The sequence below is a fragment of the Dipodomys merriami genome, unplaced genomic scaffold (genome assembly GCF_024711535.1).
Source record: "Dipodomys merriami isolate MVZ:Mamm:240054 unplaced genomic scaffold, mDipMer1.0.p SCAF_3, whole genome shotgun sequence".
Taxonomy (NCBI): Eukaryota; Metazoa; Chordata; class Mammalia; order Rodentia; family Heteromyidae; genus Dipodomys; species Dipodomys merriami.
In genome coordinates this window covers 65,100,557-65,115,473 of record NW_027204492.1, presented here as the reverse complement: position 1 = coordinate 65,115,473, position 14,917 = coordinate 65,100,557, and the positions used below count along the sequence as shown (strand labels likewise).

At 39.4% G+C, this 14,917-nt stretch overlaps 1 protein-coding gene across 1 annotated transcript; it reads right to left on the bottom strand.

The window, feature by feature from the left end:
* Window positions 1-6,171: 6,171 nt before the first annotated feature.
* Window positions 6,172-8,783, bottom strand: Nap1l2 (nucleosome assembly protein 1 like 2). Its single transcript, XM_070039081.1, has one exon. The coding sequence runs from the start codon at window positions 8,383-8,385 to the stop codon at window positions 6,979-6,981; it is 1,407 nt and encodes a 468-aa protein (XP_069895182.1). The 5' UTR covers window positions 8,386-8,783; the 3' UTR covers window positions 6,172-6,978.
* Between the last annotated feature and the right edge of the window lie 6,134 nt (window positions 8,784-14,917).

The following is a 14,917-nucleotide window of genomic DNA, read 5'->3' as shown; positions in this document are numbered from 1 at the left end:
AAATCTTTCTTTAACTTCCCCTATTCTTGCTTCTTCATTTGGTATGTTGAGGTGAGGGGCCAGACTACCATATAGACTTAGGAATTTGGGCATGGAGCCTAAAACTCCTGTGTAACAGAATTATATGGAGGAGAAGGGGCTGAAGATAAAGTTGATCATCAATAGCCAATGATACGGGGCTAGGGGTTTAGCTCAGCAGACGAGCACCTGCCTGGCAAGCAAGGCTGAGTTTGGTCCTCAGCTCTGGAAAAAAAATAGCCAAATTAGCTACATAATAAATCTTCCATAAAACCTCCCAAAAAGCCAGGCCTGGTAGCTAATTCCTATAATCCTAGCTAGAGACATTAAGATCTGAAGGGTCACAATTCAAAGTCAGCCCAGGCAGACATGTCTAAAATGCTCCATCTTCAAAACTAACCAGCAAAGAGCTGGAATTGAGGTGTGGTTTAAATGGTAAAGTGCCAGCCAAGCAAGCAATCAGTTATCAGGTATCAGTGAAATAAAAATAAAAAGACAAAAAGAACCCCAGTGTCTGGAGAGCCTCTAGCTTCCAAGTCACCAAGCACACAGAAATTCTTTGAAGGAATGAGATGGTGAACTACTGGATCAAATTAATTGAATCAGAGGAAGAGGTTAGTAGAAAGCCTGGTTGGTAGCTTGTCAATCAGAAACACATGCAAAACAATCAGGGGTTTTCAGATGGAATCTAAAGGGGTGGAGTGACAATATTGGGAACTGAGCCCTGAAGTTATGGGAACTGACACTATCTACAAGTTCAGAGTATCAGAATTGAGTTGATTTAGAAGACACCCAATTGCTGCCCACAGTAGAACTTATTATATGTTGGTCCATGGTGGGAAGATATTCTCACATCTTTTGTGGGTGCAATTCTTCTGTGCTAATTGTTGTGATGTGAAGGTAGAGGAGAAAATAATTCGTTTTTCCCAAGCAAAAATGGCAAATATACATGTGGGAAAAATGTTCGCCATCATTAGGCATTATTGAAATGTAAGTTAAAACCATAGTAAAACAACTAAAATTCTAAATAGTTATATCAAAGAGTATATTTAAGCTGGATTTCTCATAAAATGGTGGTTGAAATATAAAATGATACAAACACTGGAAAATACAGTGTCCTTAAAATTAAGTCCACATTTGCCATACAAAAAATTGACCTATGTACATAGGAAAAATTGGATATGGATGTTCATGGAATTGTAATTTATACTGATAAAATTTGAAGAGCAAACAAAATATTTGTAAATCAGTGAATGATTGACAACTATATACTTTACATCGATCCAAATGGGAAACTAGCAATAAACTGGAATGAACTATTGATAAAGACAACCTTGGTGAATTTCAAGATTTTTCATTATACTCAATGAAAAGCCAGTTTCAGCAGGGCACTAATTTCTTTTGGTTGCCTTGTGTGCACACAGACAAAGGCACACTCATTAAACTAGAGCAGACAGAGGATTCAATCTCCTCTTCTCCCAGTTCTTATATGTATATAAGCACACACCCAAAGTGCAATGATTTAGAAGAACTAGAGTCCTTTATGATAAGTGGTCACTTTGTTGTCATGTACTCCTATGCGATTTCATTTTCTATCTCACTTGCTTTCGTACACACACACACACACACACACACACACACACACACACACACACACACACACACACACACACACGGGGGAGGGAGAGGGACAGAGAGAGAGAGAGAGAGAGATATACAGAGAGAGTGTGAGAGAGCACCAGTGTGTGAACAAGCAGGATGGAGAAAAGTGGATTACACTTTGTCTGCATGACCTTCATAATTTAGGGGAAGTTTTCTTATGTGCCAGTATTGGGGATTAAACTCAGGGGCTCTTGTTCTCTTTTAGCTCTTTTGCTCAAGGCTGAGGCTCTGCCACTTGAGCCATACCTCCACTTTTGGCTATTGGCTGGTTAATTAAGAGTCTCCATTACTTTTTTAGAATGCTTAGCTACAACAATAAAACAAGATGCAAACAGGGAAAGATTAAGTAAAATTCTCCCTCTTTGCAGATGATATGATCTTGTTTTTAAAGAATCCCACGAATTCCAATCCCAAATTACTCGAGCTGACTCAAAACTTTGGCAAAGTAGCAGGGTATAAAATTAACCCTCAAAAATCAATGGCTTTTCTGTATGCCAATAATGAGAAGAACGCGTCTAAAATCAGGAAAGCAACTCCATTCATAATAGTCCCACAAAATATAAAATACCTAGGAATTAACAACCAAAGAAGTGAAGGACCTCTATGATGAACACTCTAAAAACCTGAAAAAGTAAACCAAAACAGAACTTATAAAGTGGAAAAACCTCTCATGCTCCTGGATTGGAAAGATCAACATCATGCAAATGGCAATACTTCCCAAGGCAATCTACAAATTCAATGGGATACCTATCAATATTCCAACCTCATTCGTCAAGGAAAGAGAAGAGGCAATCCAAAAATAAAAGACCTTGAATAGTAAAAATGATATTTAAGAGAAAGGACAGTGCTGGAGGATATCAATACCAAATTTCAAACTCTACTACAGAGCCATAGTAATCAAAACAGCTTGGTACTGGCACAAGAACAGACCTCAGGACCAATGGAATAGAATTGAAACCCCAGAAATGAACCATATAGCCACCTAATCTTCGATAAGGGAGCTTAAAAAAAAATAGAATGGAAGAAAGACAGCCTCATCAGTAAATGGTGCTGGCAAAATTGGTTAAACACCTGTAGAAAACTAAAGCTATATTCTTATATATCACCCTGCACCAGAATCAACTCCAAATGGATCAAAGACCTCAGAGTCAAAGCAGACACCCTGAAAACATTACAGGAAGAAATAGGAGAAACCCTAGGTCTCCTTGGCACAGACAGAAATTTTCTTAATAGAGACCCAGAAACACAACAAATCAAAGAAAGGTTGGACAAATGGGATTGCATGAAGTTGCAGAGCTTCTGAATGTCAAAAGACATAGCTAGCAAGATCAATAGAAAGCCCACGGATTGGGAGAAAATCTTTACTAGCCATACAACGGACAAAGGTCTCATATCTAAAATATATCTGGAACTCAAAAAATTAAATCTCCCAAAAACAAATCCTCAAAGAAACAACTGCCCAATAAATAAGTGGGCTAAATACTTAGAGAGAAACTTCTCTGAAGAAGAAAGAAGGATGGCCAATAGACACATGAAGAAATGCTCAACCTCCTTAGCCATAAAAGAAATGCAAATCAAAACAACATTGAGATACCACCTCACCCCTGTTAGAATGGCATAATCAAGAACTCTAATAACAACAGATGCTGGAGATGTGGCCAGAAGGGAACCCTTGTTGGTGGGAGTGTAAACTTGTTCAACCACTTTGAAAAGTAGTATGGAGCTTCCTCAAAAGACTCCACATAGAGCTCCCCTATACCCAGCAATCCCACTTTTAGGCATTTACCCAAATGATAACAAACAAGACCATACTAAAACTACCAGCACAACTATGTTTATTGCAGCATTATTTACCATAGCTAAGATATGGAACCAACCCAGATGCCCCTCAGTAGATGAGTGGATCAAGAAAATGTGGTATATATACACAATAGAATTCTATGGCTCCATGAGAAAGAATGACATTGCCCATTTGTCAGGAAATGGAAACACTTGGAAAAAATTATATTAAGTAAGCCAGGCCCACGAAACATAGGTACCATGTTTTCCCTTATTTGCAATAACTAATATATGTCTGAAGCAAGCAGAAACGATCAGATAAGTTGATGTTAGGCAAAATGAACCCCAAGATAAGGACTCAAATGTTTTTTTTCTTTCTTGCAATTGTTTCTAACATATTTATAAGATGATTTCTTTGTTGCTTTGTATGTCCCTCCCCCATGGTATAACCCCTGTTTTCACTGTATTTGATGTTGGTATAATTTGTGGAGGGGAAAGGCAAAAACAAATTGTTTAAATAAGGATACAGGTGGACCCATTGCAACAATAAGATGTACAAGATGTTATGTTGAAAAACAAACTTTACAACTTTGGCGGGGGTGGGGGTGGGGATGGGGATGGGAAGGAATGGGAAGGGGAAACAAAGGAGGAGGCAACAATGCTTGATAAGAAATGTACTCATTACCTTTCCCATGTAATTGTAACCCCTCTGCATGGTATTTTCACAATAAAAAATACTAAGGTAAAATTTTATTTTTTAGACATATTTTGGTCCTACACTCTAAGAAAGGGTACTGTCAGGTAGCCTGTGGCTGGTGAACTACCCTTATGTTTTAAAGGATCCTTATACTAGTCCCAAATGCTTTAGGAGTGATGACAGCCTCAAAGGAAAATTAGAAGCAGCCCTAACATCAAGAAGGTAACCTGAGCCGGACACCAGTGGCTCACTCTTGTAATCCTAGCTACTCAGGAGGCTGAGATCTGAGGATCATGGTTCAAAGCCAGCTGGAGCAGGAAAGTCCATGAGACTCTTATGTCCAATTAACAACCGGAAAACTGGAAGTGGCACTGTGGCTCAAGTGGTAGAGTGCTTGCTTTGAGTTTAAAAGTTCAGGGACAGCATCCAGGCCCAGAGTTCAAGTCCCACAACCAACAACAACAGCAACAAAGAAGCTAGCCTGATGCTCACAGGTAGGTTATGTTAGTCTCCTGTAAGAAACCATTTCACAGAATACCAATCTCAAACAAAATTACCGTAGGATAATAAATGGAGATATAGCAAGATCTCTTCATTTTGTCTTAGCAGTGAGAAAACAAGGTTACTGTTCCACCCACATACCAACCTCTTCTAAAAAAAATGCAGGTGAAAATGAGCTGATACTCTCCTTTATAGATTATAGTTTCATCTTCGTTCTTGTCTATCCTCTCTATGGATAAGATTTATCCTCTTTATGGATAAGATTTATTCATCTATTAATAATAAAACAGCCTCAATATTCTGTTAGCATTCCCCAAGAGTAAGCTCCTACTTTTTAAGACACTATTCTAAATCTCACAACCAAAGACTAAATTCTGAAATATGTTCTTTTTTTTTTTTTTGGTCCGGTCGTGGTGCCTGAACTCTAGGCCTGGGGGGCGCTGTCCCTCAGCTCTTCAGCTCAAGGCTAGCACTCTACCACTTGAGCCACAGTGCCACTTCCGGCTTTTTTCTTTTTTCTTATGTGGTGCTGCGGAATCGAACCCAGGGCCTCATGCATACAAGGCAAGTGCTCTACCACTGAGCCACCTTCCTAGCTCCTGAAATATGTTCTTAACCCCTACTTCCTGATTCATTCCACTGTGTGTTCTTCATTGCTGCCGTGCGGAATAAAGAAAGCTTGTTCAACCATACATGTGCCTGCCTTTGGCAGGAGACCTTTGGCACAAGAGCTATAGCTAATGTATCCCGGGCTGTCGTCCAGGTAAATGGTGATGAAACCCCTTTACATTGTAGCTTATGGACAGGAGAAATTGTATGATCCTTGAGTGACCTCTGAAATAGGAGAGGTACACTCATTCCTGATTTTATTGGGGGCGGGGTCTTACTGGGGTTTGAACTCAGGGACTCACCTTTACTAGACAGGCACTCTACCACTAGATCCATGGCCACACCCTTGTTCCTGATTTGATTTTTTAATGCATGATAACAGTACTCCTAATTAAAAAGGGCCTAACCTTTGGGAGAAGAATCTGGGGGAGTTGAAGTTGGAGTTTTTGTTTCCTTACAACTCTGTGGCATGGCAGTGGACTTGAGATTAGAATGACATCAGTTATAAATAATAGAAGATATACTTCCTTGTACATCTTAGCATAGTGCTGGTATGCATGTGTATATATATATATATATATATATATATATATATATATATATATATATATATATAAATCATGCATGTATAACCACATAACCAAAATAACTGTGAGAAATAAATAATATATAAATAGTGCTTATCTTTGGTGAATTATAAAATGGCTTTTGGGAAGGGAGAGTGCTGGGGTTTGAACTCAGGCCCCCATGCTTACTAGTCAAACACTGTACCACTGGTGTCATGCCTCGAGCTCTTGGCTTTTAGTTTTAATTAATATATATTTTTAATATTTTGCCCATGATCTCCAATAAGCATGTTACTTTTGTAATAGAAAATCAATTTGAAAGCATTAAATGCCCTGAAATTTTTCTTTATTTTATTTTCAGTGAAGAAACATGAAATAAATATCTTTCCAACATAGTAAAATGTCCACATTCAATGAATGATTGATTCTACTGCAGGAAAAGTGTTATACACGGGAATCACAGCAGTTCATACAATTACACAGAACAATATTTACAAACTTTGGAAAAATACTGTTACTAACACTTCCTTAATGAACAGGAATCTCAATACAGCTATGTTTTATTATTTATCACAGTCACATAACATACAAGTCTGTATAGAAGCTATTAGTAACAATAAATGTAGTTTTTACCTGAAATTCTTAACCATATACAGGTCTCTTCTTAAGCATTCAAATTTTAAATTGCACTAAATTTCTACTGCAAAAAAAAAAATCACAACAAAATGAAACTCACTAGCTAAAGGACTAAGAAAACAAAAACAAACCAAAAAAGCTCCCCAAAACAGCAGTAAAACTTCGTGGGTTGGTTCCAAAAATTTTTTCTTTGCAAACGAATATTGATTTCATTTAGCATTTCTGATAATATTCACAGGCACAGATTAATAGTTACATGATAACAGGACTTCAGGAAAATTAAACTACACAGCACTGTGTTAATGTCTTAAATCATTTATCACAGTCCACATGCCTTAAACACATTCTTCCAGTAAAATGCAAAGGCCAAATTCATTAGAATTTGAGTTTTTAATATTTCCGAGACATACTTTCTTACAGTACAAGAGAAATACAGAATATAAGACTCCAATTGATTTTTTACATCTTGAGTAACTAGATAATTTCAGGGCTATCTGTACGTACTCTGCTTTAACGATCAATATCTTCCACCAATGCCTCAAGATTTTTGCAACAGGCTTTAACCTCCTCAATCGCAGCCATCCAATTATCGTAAATAATTTTGTCATAAATTGCATCATTAACTTCCCTAACTACACCCTCCTGCTGAGACTCAAGGGCATCACCCGAAAAAAACAACACTGATCTTGGAATTATGTATGTACGCAGATTGTGACCAAGTAAAAAATCTTCATTTCTATTTCCTCCCTTCAAGTTGATGCCATGAGGAGAGAAAAAATTGAAGAATGACTCCTTGGGGAAATCCTCAGTCACAGTTCGTATTGTTCCCCAGATGCGATGTTTTTGCTTCTTGGTGATGGTCTTCATAGTGACATTCTTTCCTTCATTCCAATCTATCTCACAGCCTGTGGAATACTCAATTGCGGTTCCCCTGTAGGGATGGGGATCGTAGCAATCTAGCCTCGACTTCAGCACGTAGGTTTTGGTCAGCAGCTCATTTTTGAAATATTCATTGGGCTTGAAGTGGAATTCTAGTGTAAAACTTAGCGGCTCACCAGGATCTGAAAGCTTTACTTTAATATCGGTCAGGAGCTTGAGAATAGGCTCGTCATATTTCTTAATCCAAGGAGCGAGGGCTTCAACGTTTTTTAAAACAGTAAGCCAAAAATCTGGAATTCCCTTAGGATCCTCTTTATTCTCTTCTCCTCCAGTGGCCGCAGCGCCACTAGCTTCCTTCTCCTCTTCCTCCTCCTCCTCCTCTTCTTCAATGGCATAGTCATAATAATAGTCCTCATAATCCTCCTCTTCATTTACAAACTCATGTACCATGGCCTCCTCATGATAAGGCATGTCTTCGCTATCATCCGTTTCTTCCTCCTCCTCTTCCTCCTCGTTTTCGGGCTCTAATTTATATTTGCATTCGTCTTCTGTCGGCTCATAGATTGCATTGATGATCTGACGTCTTTTTTCCAGTAAAGGTTGATACATTTCAGCAAACTTTCTTTCAATGTCATGAAATTCCCTCAGGAACTTTGATTCTAAATTGGCCGCTCGAGTTTGAAGCTTTTTAAGGGCCAGCACCCGGTACTTCACTTTCACAGGGAGACTTTCAACAAAGTCTGTATCTAATAGATAACCAATGAGTCCTTTTGGGCGATCTGGTTCTGCCTTCTCCGAATCTCCACCTTTCTCCCCATCTTTCTCGGACCCGGACCCGGCAGCAGTGCCTTCACTTTTCTCCCCTTCTTTCCCAAGCCCAGCTGTGGCTCCTTCACAGTGCTCCCCATCATCTCCAGGCCCAGCGGCAGGCTCTTCACCGCCCGGCACTAGTTCCCCGGATCCCTCCATCATGACCATGCTGTCAACCTCTTCCGGACTGCATTCGGACAGTACGCTGGGTTCAGCTAACTCAGCCATTTTTTCCAACCGCTCGCCTAAGGTGACTCCGCGAAATCAGGAAACCTGACACTCACCAAAATATCCGAGGCAGATGCGGCCCGGGCAGCAGTGGCTGGAACTGAGCTGAGCGTGGGAACAGGTTGCCAGGGCTAATCCGCAGTGCTGAGGCGGAGAGCTGCAACTGGGGAACTGGAGCGAGCAGTGACGGCCAGGGTGGGGATGGCGCTGGCGATGGCTCTGTGATGGTCCTGAAGGAGTGAACCAAGCACTGCAGAGAGCCGCAGCGGGCAGCTGCTAGCAGCTACTGCAGCCAGGAGAGCAAAAGAAAAAAAATTAAAAAAAGAAAAGAAAACCTCAAAGCCGCAATATGATTGTGTAGCTGTCTCTTGGATAAATTTTCTTGGTGCATCTAGCTTGCTGCGTCACCTCATTTCCCCTCCCACAACTCTGCTCTAATCTCATTTGCCAGGATGCGATGATTGACAAATGCAGAGCCAGTAAATTATGAGCTCTATCAAATTGCCAGCTCTACTCACCTTCCCAAATTCTCTAATATGGCTGATTCACTCCCAATCCCGAATCATCCTCCATCCCATCTCCCTATGGCTTTTTCTAGAAACTCACTGTTTAATAGTCATTGCATTTCTCCAACTGACATACTTTTATAATTTCAAAAACGCTAAGAGAAAATAATGACTAAAAGCATGCTAGAAAGTGGAAGAAAATAAAGCACCCACGTGTCCCTCTGATTATTAACCTGGATCTCTGGAGAGGACAGCAGTGAATGGTAGAGCAAATTACAAACAGGTCCAAAAACGTTTAAAAATACCAAAACAATTAGCCATGATGAACTTTGGATGATGTAACTGCCAGTGATTTAGGCAATCTATATTCTGTTTTTCTTTCGACAAGGTATGTGATGTGAAATTGGAAAATTTTCATTTCCTATGAGAGAAGGAAGAGGTGAGACACAAGTGAAGGTGAAGAGCCTCTGAGTAAAATCCAATACAATGTGTCCACCTAAGTGACTGATGAGCCCATGAAAGAGCCAACCAGTCGGCTGGCTTATCAATAAATAAACCCAGTCTTAAACTGACTCCATTTCTTCTTTCTTCATACTTGCTCTAAAAGCCATGAGAAATTTTAAGAGAAAATCCAAGACTATCAATATTACTGTGCAATAATAACTAGAAGAATCCTCTATGTAGGAATCATTGGTAATGTTTATTTTCTTTATATTTACCATGCTAATCGTGTGGGGGTGGGTGGGTGGGTGGGTATGCATGTACTTTTGTGCTAGTACTGGGGCTTGAACTCAAGGCCTGAACACTATCCATTAGCTTTTCCACTCAAAGCTAGCACTCTACTATTTGAGACACACCTCCATTTCCAGCCTTGTGCTGGTTAATTGAAGATAAAAAATCTCATGGACTTTCCTGCCCAGGCTGGCTTCAAACAGCAATCATCAAATCTTAGTGTCCTGAGTACCTAGGGCTGCTGGTCATTTATTAATTAAACAAAGTGAATACCTTTAAGGGTCTATTCTTGATTTTCAATCTTAAAGAATAGTTTTTATTGTTCTACCAACACAGAGATGAACTGTTACATACTACATTTATTTCTAGATTATGTCAGTTTATAGATTCATTTACTTATTTTCATGTAGTGCAAGCCATTAGCAATCTAGTAGTTCTATAGTTACAAGTCTTGTTACTCAAAGTTTCCCTTTCCTGGGGAAAGGGAAACATTCCTGAATGCAACATTCCCTGCAACATTCCCTGAATCATACATGCTCATTTGTGGACTTTGGGATCCTTTTCTTTCTAAGTTGTTTGAACATATTTTTGTTTTTAGGCTGAGGATTTTTTAAAATAAAAATTGGGATAGACTAGTTTATAAACATTTTCTTATCAGTATACCCTAATGTCCTTAAATACAATCCAACAATATAATGTTAAAGTAAAATTCATTGCTACTTAAACATTTTGTGCAGTTAGACTGAACATACTATCAAGGATAAGAAGAAAGGGGCTGGGAAGGTGTCTCAGTGGTAGAGCGCTTGCCTTGCATGCCAGAGGCCCTGGGTTCAATTCCTCAGCACCACATAAGCAAAAAGAAAAAAGCTGGAAGTGGCGCTGTGGCTCAAGTGGTAAAACGCTAGCCTTGAACTGAAGAGCTGAGGGACAACACCCAGGCCCAGAGTTCAGGCCCCACTACCGGACCCCCCCCCAAAAAAAAGGATAAGGAGAAAGGATCTTCACTTATTTTCTCTGCTTTTTCCCCCAGTACTGAGGATTGAACCGAGAGCCTTGTGCATGATAGACACACCTTCTCCCAATGAGCTACATTCCTGGATAGTTTTTATGCATATTTTACCATAATGAAACAACAAAGACATAAAACAGTATGATAAAAATGCTAACAGGGCTGGGAAGGTGGCTCAGTGGTAGAGCGCTTGCCTTGCATGCATGAGGCCCTGAGCTCTATTCCTCAGCACCACATAAGCAAAAAGGAAAAAGCCAGAAATGGCGCTGTGGCTCAAGTGGTAGAGTGCTAGCCTTGAGCTGAAGAGCTGAGGGACAGCGCCCAGGCCCAGAGTTCAGGCCCCACAACCGGACGCAAAAAAAAAAAAAGTCAACATTTGACATTAATCAAGTAGCATTTTACTCATAAACTGACCTCTTGCCAGGGCCTGGACTAACCAGCAGCAAAGGAGTGACTCAAATGACGAGTTTTCTCCAAGAAAGTTAAGGGAAAACACCTAGAAATATGAGAAAGTAAAAAGATTGGAAGAACAAAGAGGGAAGAAAAGTTGCATTGGTTTGAGAGACTGCTTTCCAGGTTGGACAAAATGTTACTTCCGTTTGCTTTTAAAGCACTTGTGTAACTGTTGTACCCAGAACCAAAACAAACAGCAATGAAAAACCATAAATTAAGTTGATATTTTTCTGAAATATTTTTCAAAGCAACTAAAATTTGCTAAATTGGCTGTGAAAAAAAACTGACCTGTTAAATTGAAATCCATTTGTACAACTACTTAAAGATAATAAAAATAAATTAATATAAAAACTAAGCAAAATATGTATATAATATTCTTATAAACATAGTTATGCAGGGCTGGAAAGGTGGCTCAGTGGTAAAGCGCTTGCCTTGCATGCATGAGGCCCTGGGTTCGATTCCTCAGCACCACATAAGCAGAAAAAAAAGCCGGAAGTGGCGCTGTGGCTCAAGTGGTAGAGTGCTAGCCTTGAGCCGAAGAGCTGAGGGACAGTGCCCAAGCCCCATGACCGGACCCCCCTCAAAAAATAGTTATGCAAAACAAATAAATGCTTACTCTAAAGAAGAAAATCAATGCATTTCCTGTATGCCAATAATGAGAAGAGCGCAGCTGAAACCAGGAAAGCAACTCCTTTTGTAATAGCCCCACAAAAAATAAAATAACAAGGAGTTAACTAAAGAAGTGAAGGATCTCTATGATGAAAACTTTAAAAACCTGAAAGAGGAAATTAAAGCAGAACTGAGGAAGTGGAAAACCTCCCATGCTCCTGGATAAGGAGGATTAACATCGTGAAAATGGCAATTCTGCCAAAGGCTATCTACAAATTCAATGCAATACCCATCAATATCCCAACCTCATTCTTCAACGAAATAGAAGAAACAACCCCAAAATTCATATGAAACAATAAAAGACCCCGAATAGCAAAAATAATTCTTAGCAAAAAGAACAGTGCTGGAGGAATAACAATAACAGACTTCAAACTCTATTACAAAGCCATAGTAATCAAAACAGCTCAGTTCTGGCACAAGAATAGACCTGAAGACCAATGGAATAGAACCGAAGGCCCAGAAATGAACCCATACACCTACAGCCACCTAATCTTTGATAAGGGAGAAAAAAAATAGAATGGAGGAAAGACAGCCTCTTCAGTAAATGGTACTGACAAAATTGGTTAATCACTTGTAGAAAACTAAAGCTAGATCCTTATATATCACCCTGCACCAGAATCAACTCCAAATGGATCAGAGACCTCAGAGTCAAAGCAGATACCCTGAAAACATTACAGGAAGGAATAGGAGAAACCCTAGGTCTCCTTGGCACAGGCCGAAATTTTCTTAATAAAGATCCAGAAGCACAACAAATCAAAGAAAGGATGGCCAACTGAGATTGCATGAAACTGCAGAGCTTCTGCATGGCAAAGGACATAGATAGCAAGATCAATAGAAAGCCCACGGACTGGGAGAAGATCTTTACTAGCCATACAATAGACAAGGGTGTCATATCTAAAATATACTTAGAACTCAAAAAATTAAATCCCCCAACAACAAATCCACAAAGAAACAACCACCCCATTAATAAGTGGGCTAAAGGCTTAGAAACTTCTGTGAAGAGGAAGTAAGAATGGCCAGTAGACACATGAAGAAATGCTCAACCTCCCTAGCTATAAAAGAAATGCAAATCAAAACAACATTGAAATTCCACCTCACCCCAGTTAGAATGGTTATAATAAAAAAGTCTAATAATGACAGATTATTAGAGGGGATATGGCCAAAAGGGAACCCTACTGCATTGTTGGTGGGAGTGTAAACTTGTTCAACCACTCTGGAAAGCAGTATGGAGTTTCCTCAAAAGACTCCACATAGAGCTCCTCTATGACCCAGCAATCCCACTTCTGGGCATTTACCTAAATGATCACAAACAAGATCATAATAAATCCACCAGCACAACTATGTTTATTGCAGCATTATTTACCATAGCTAAGATATGGAACCAACCCAGATGCCCCTCAGTAGATGAATGGATCAAGAAAATGTACATATGTACAATGGAATTCTATGCTTCCATCAGAAAGAATAACCTTGCCCCATTTGTTAGGAAATGGAAAGACTTGGAAAAAATCATATTAAGTGAAGTTATCCAGTCCCAAAGAAATATAGGTCCCATGGTTTCCCTTATTTGCAATAATTCGTATACATATAGGATAATCTTAACAGGTGAGCTGAAAAGCTCAAAAAACCATGTACAAATGACCATATAAGATGATGCTAAGTGAAATGAACCCCAAGATATAGACACAAGAGGTCCATCTTTATTGTTATTGTTTTAAATGTACTATATGATTTCATTTTGTTGTTGTTGCTGTTTCCTTTGTATGTTCTTTCCCTTATGGCATATCTCCTGTTGTCACTGTACTTGATTTTGGTACCTTGCATCTTGTATATATACATTTGTCTAATCTGGGGAGGGTACAAGGTCACGGATGACCCATTGCAACAAGGATACCCACAGGACAGTATATTGGAAACGAACTTTACAACTTTGAGTGGTGAAGGGGAGCGAGGGTAGGAGTGTGGGAGGTGGGGGAGGGAAGGAATAATGAGAGAACAAGGAAGGGAAGGGGTAATCATGATCGACAAGTCATGCAATCATTGCCTTACTCGTGTACTGTAACCCCTCTGTACAACATCTTAATAATAAAATTTTTTAAAAGGCCGTGGCTAAATTAATAGTAAATTCCAAGCTTTTTGTGGTAGCACACATTCTATTATCCCCACTTGTGAAGCAGAGGCAAGAGGATTGTGAGTTCAAAGCAGCTAGTGATTCCTAGCTCAAAAGTAAAATGCAAAAGGGGCCGGGGCACTGACTGAATTGGTAGAATGCTTGTCTAGCATGGGCAAGGTCCTCAGTTCAATTCCAGAGCACAAAAATAAAGTTTAATAATTCTAAATTTTTGCAAAGGTACAGAAAAATCAAGATATATATGTGTGTGGTATATATACATATATACAACCTATATGTATATGTATGCAACAAATATGTATATATAGATACAACATACATTATATTTTGGTGCTACTGGGGGTTTGAACTCAGGACCTTGTACTTGATTAATAAATACCCTACCATTTGAGCCATATCCCCGGCCCTTTGACTTTATTATTATTATTAACAGTAGTAGTGATGGTGGTGGTGGTGGTGGTAGTAGTAGTGCTGGTGATGGTGGTATTGTTTATTTGTTCTAGGACTTCAATTCAGGAGACTCATGCTTGCTTAGTCTGTTTGTCCATAGTATATGTTCTACAACTTGAGCCACACCTCCAGCCCGACCTTTTGCTAGTTAACAGGAGATGATGTTTTGAGAACTTTTCTATCTGGGCTGCTTTGAACTGGAATTTGCCATGTCTCAACTTCCTGGGTAGCTCGAATTATAGATTACTAGCGTCCATCTGAATTTATAATTTTTAGGTAGATCTCATGTTTCCCCAGGGACAGTCATCTACTACTTACAGAGTTGAGATGGGATTATAAGTGTATGCTACCATACCCGACTTGTTTACTGAGATTAAGTTCTCACTAACGTTTTGCCTAGGTTGGCCTCAAGCTTAAGATACTTTTGATCTTCAATAGAAAGCCCACCGATTGGGAGAAGATCTTTACTAGCCATACAACGGACAAGGGTCTCATATCTAAAATATACTTGGAACTCAAAAAATTAAACCACCCAACAACAAATCCTCAAAGAAACAACTGCCCAATAAATAAGTGGGCGAA

Bases quoted from the DNA above. Each gene is read 5' to 3' on its own strand.
- Nap1l2 (XM_070039081.1), bottom strand. From the start codon at position 8,385: ATGGCTGAGTTAGCTGAACCCAGCGTACTGTCCGAATGCAGTCCGGAA.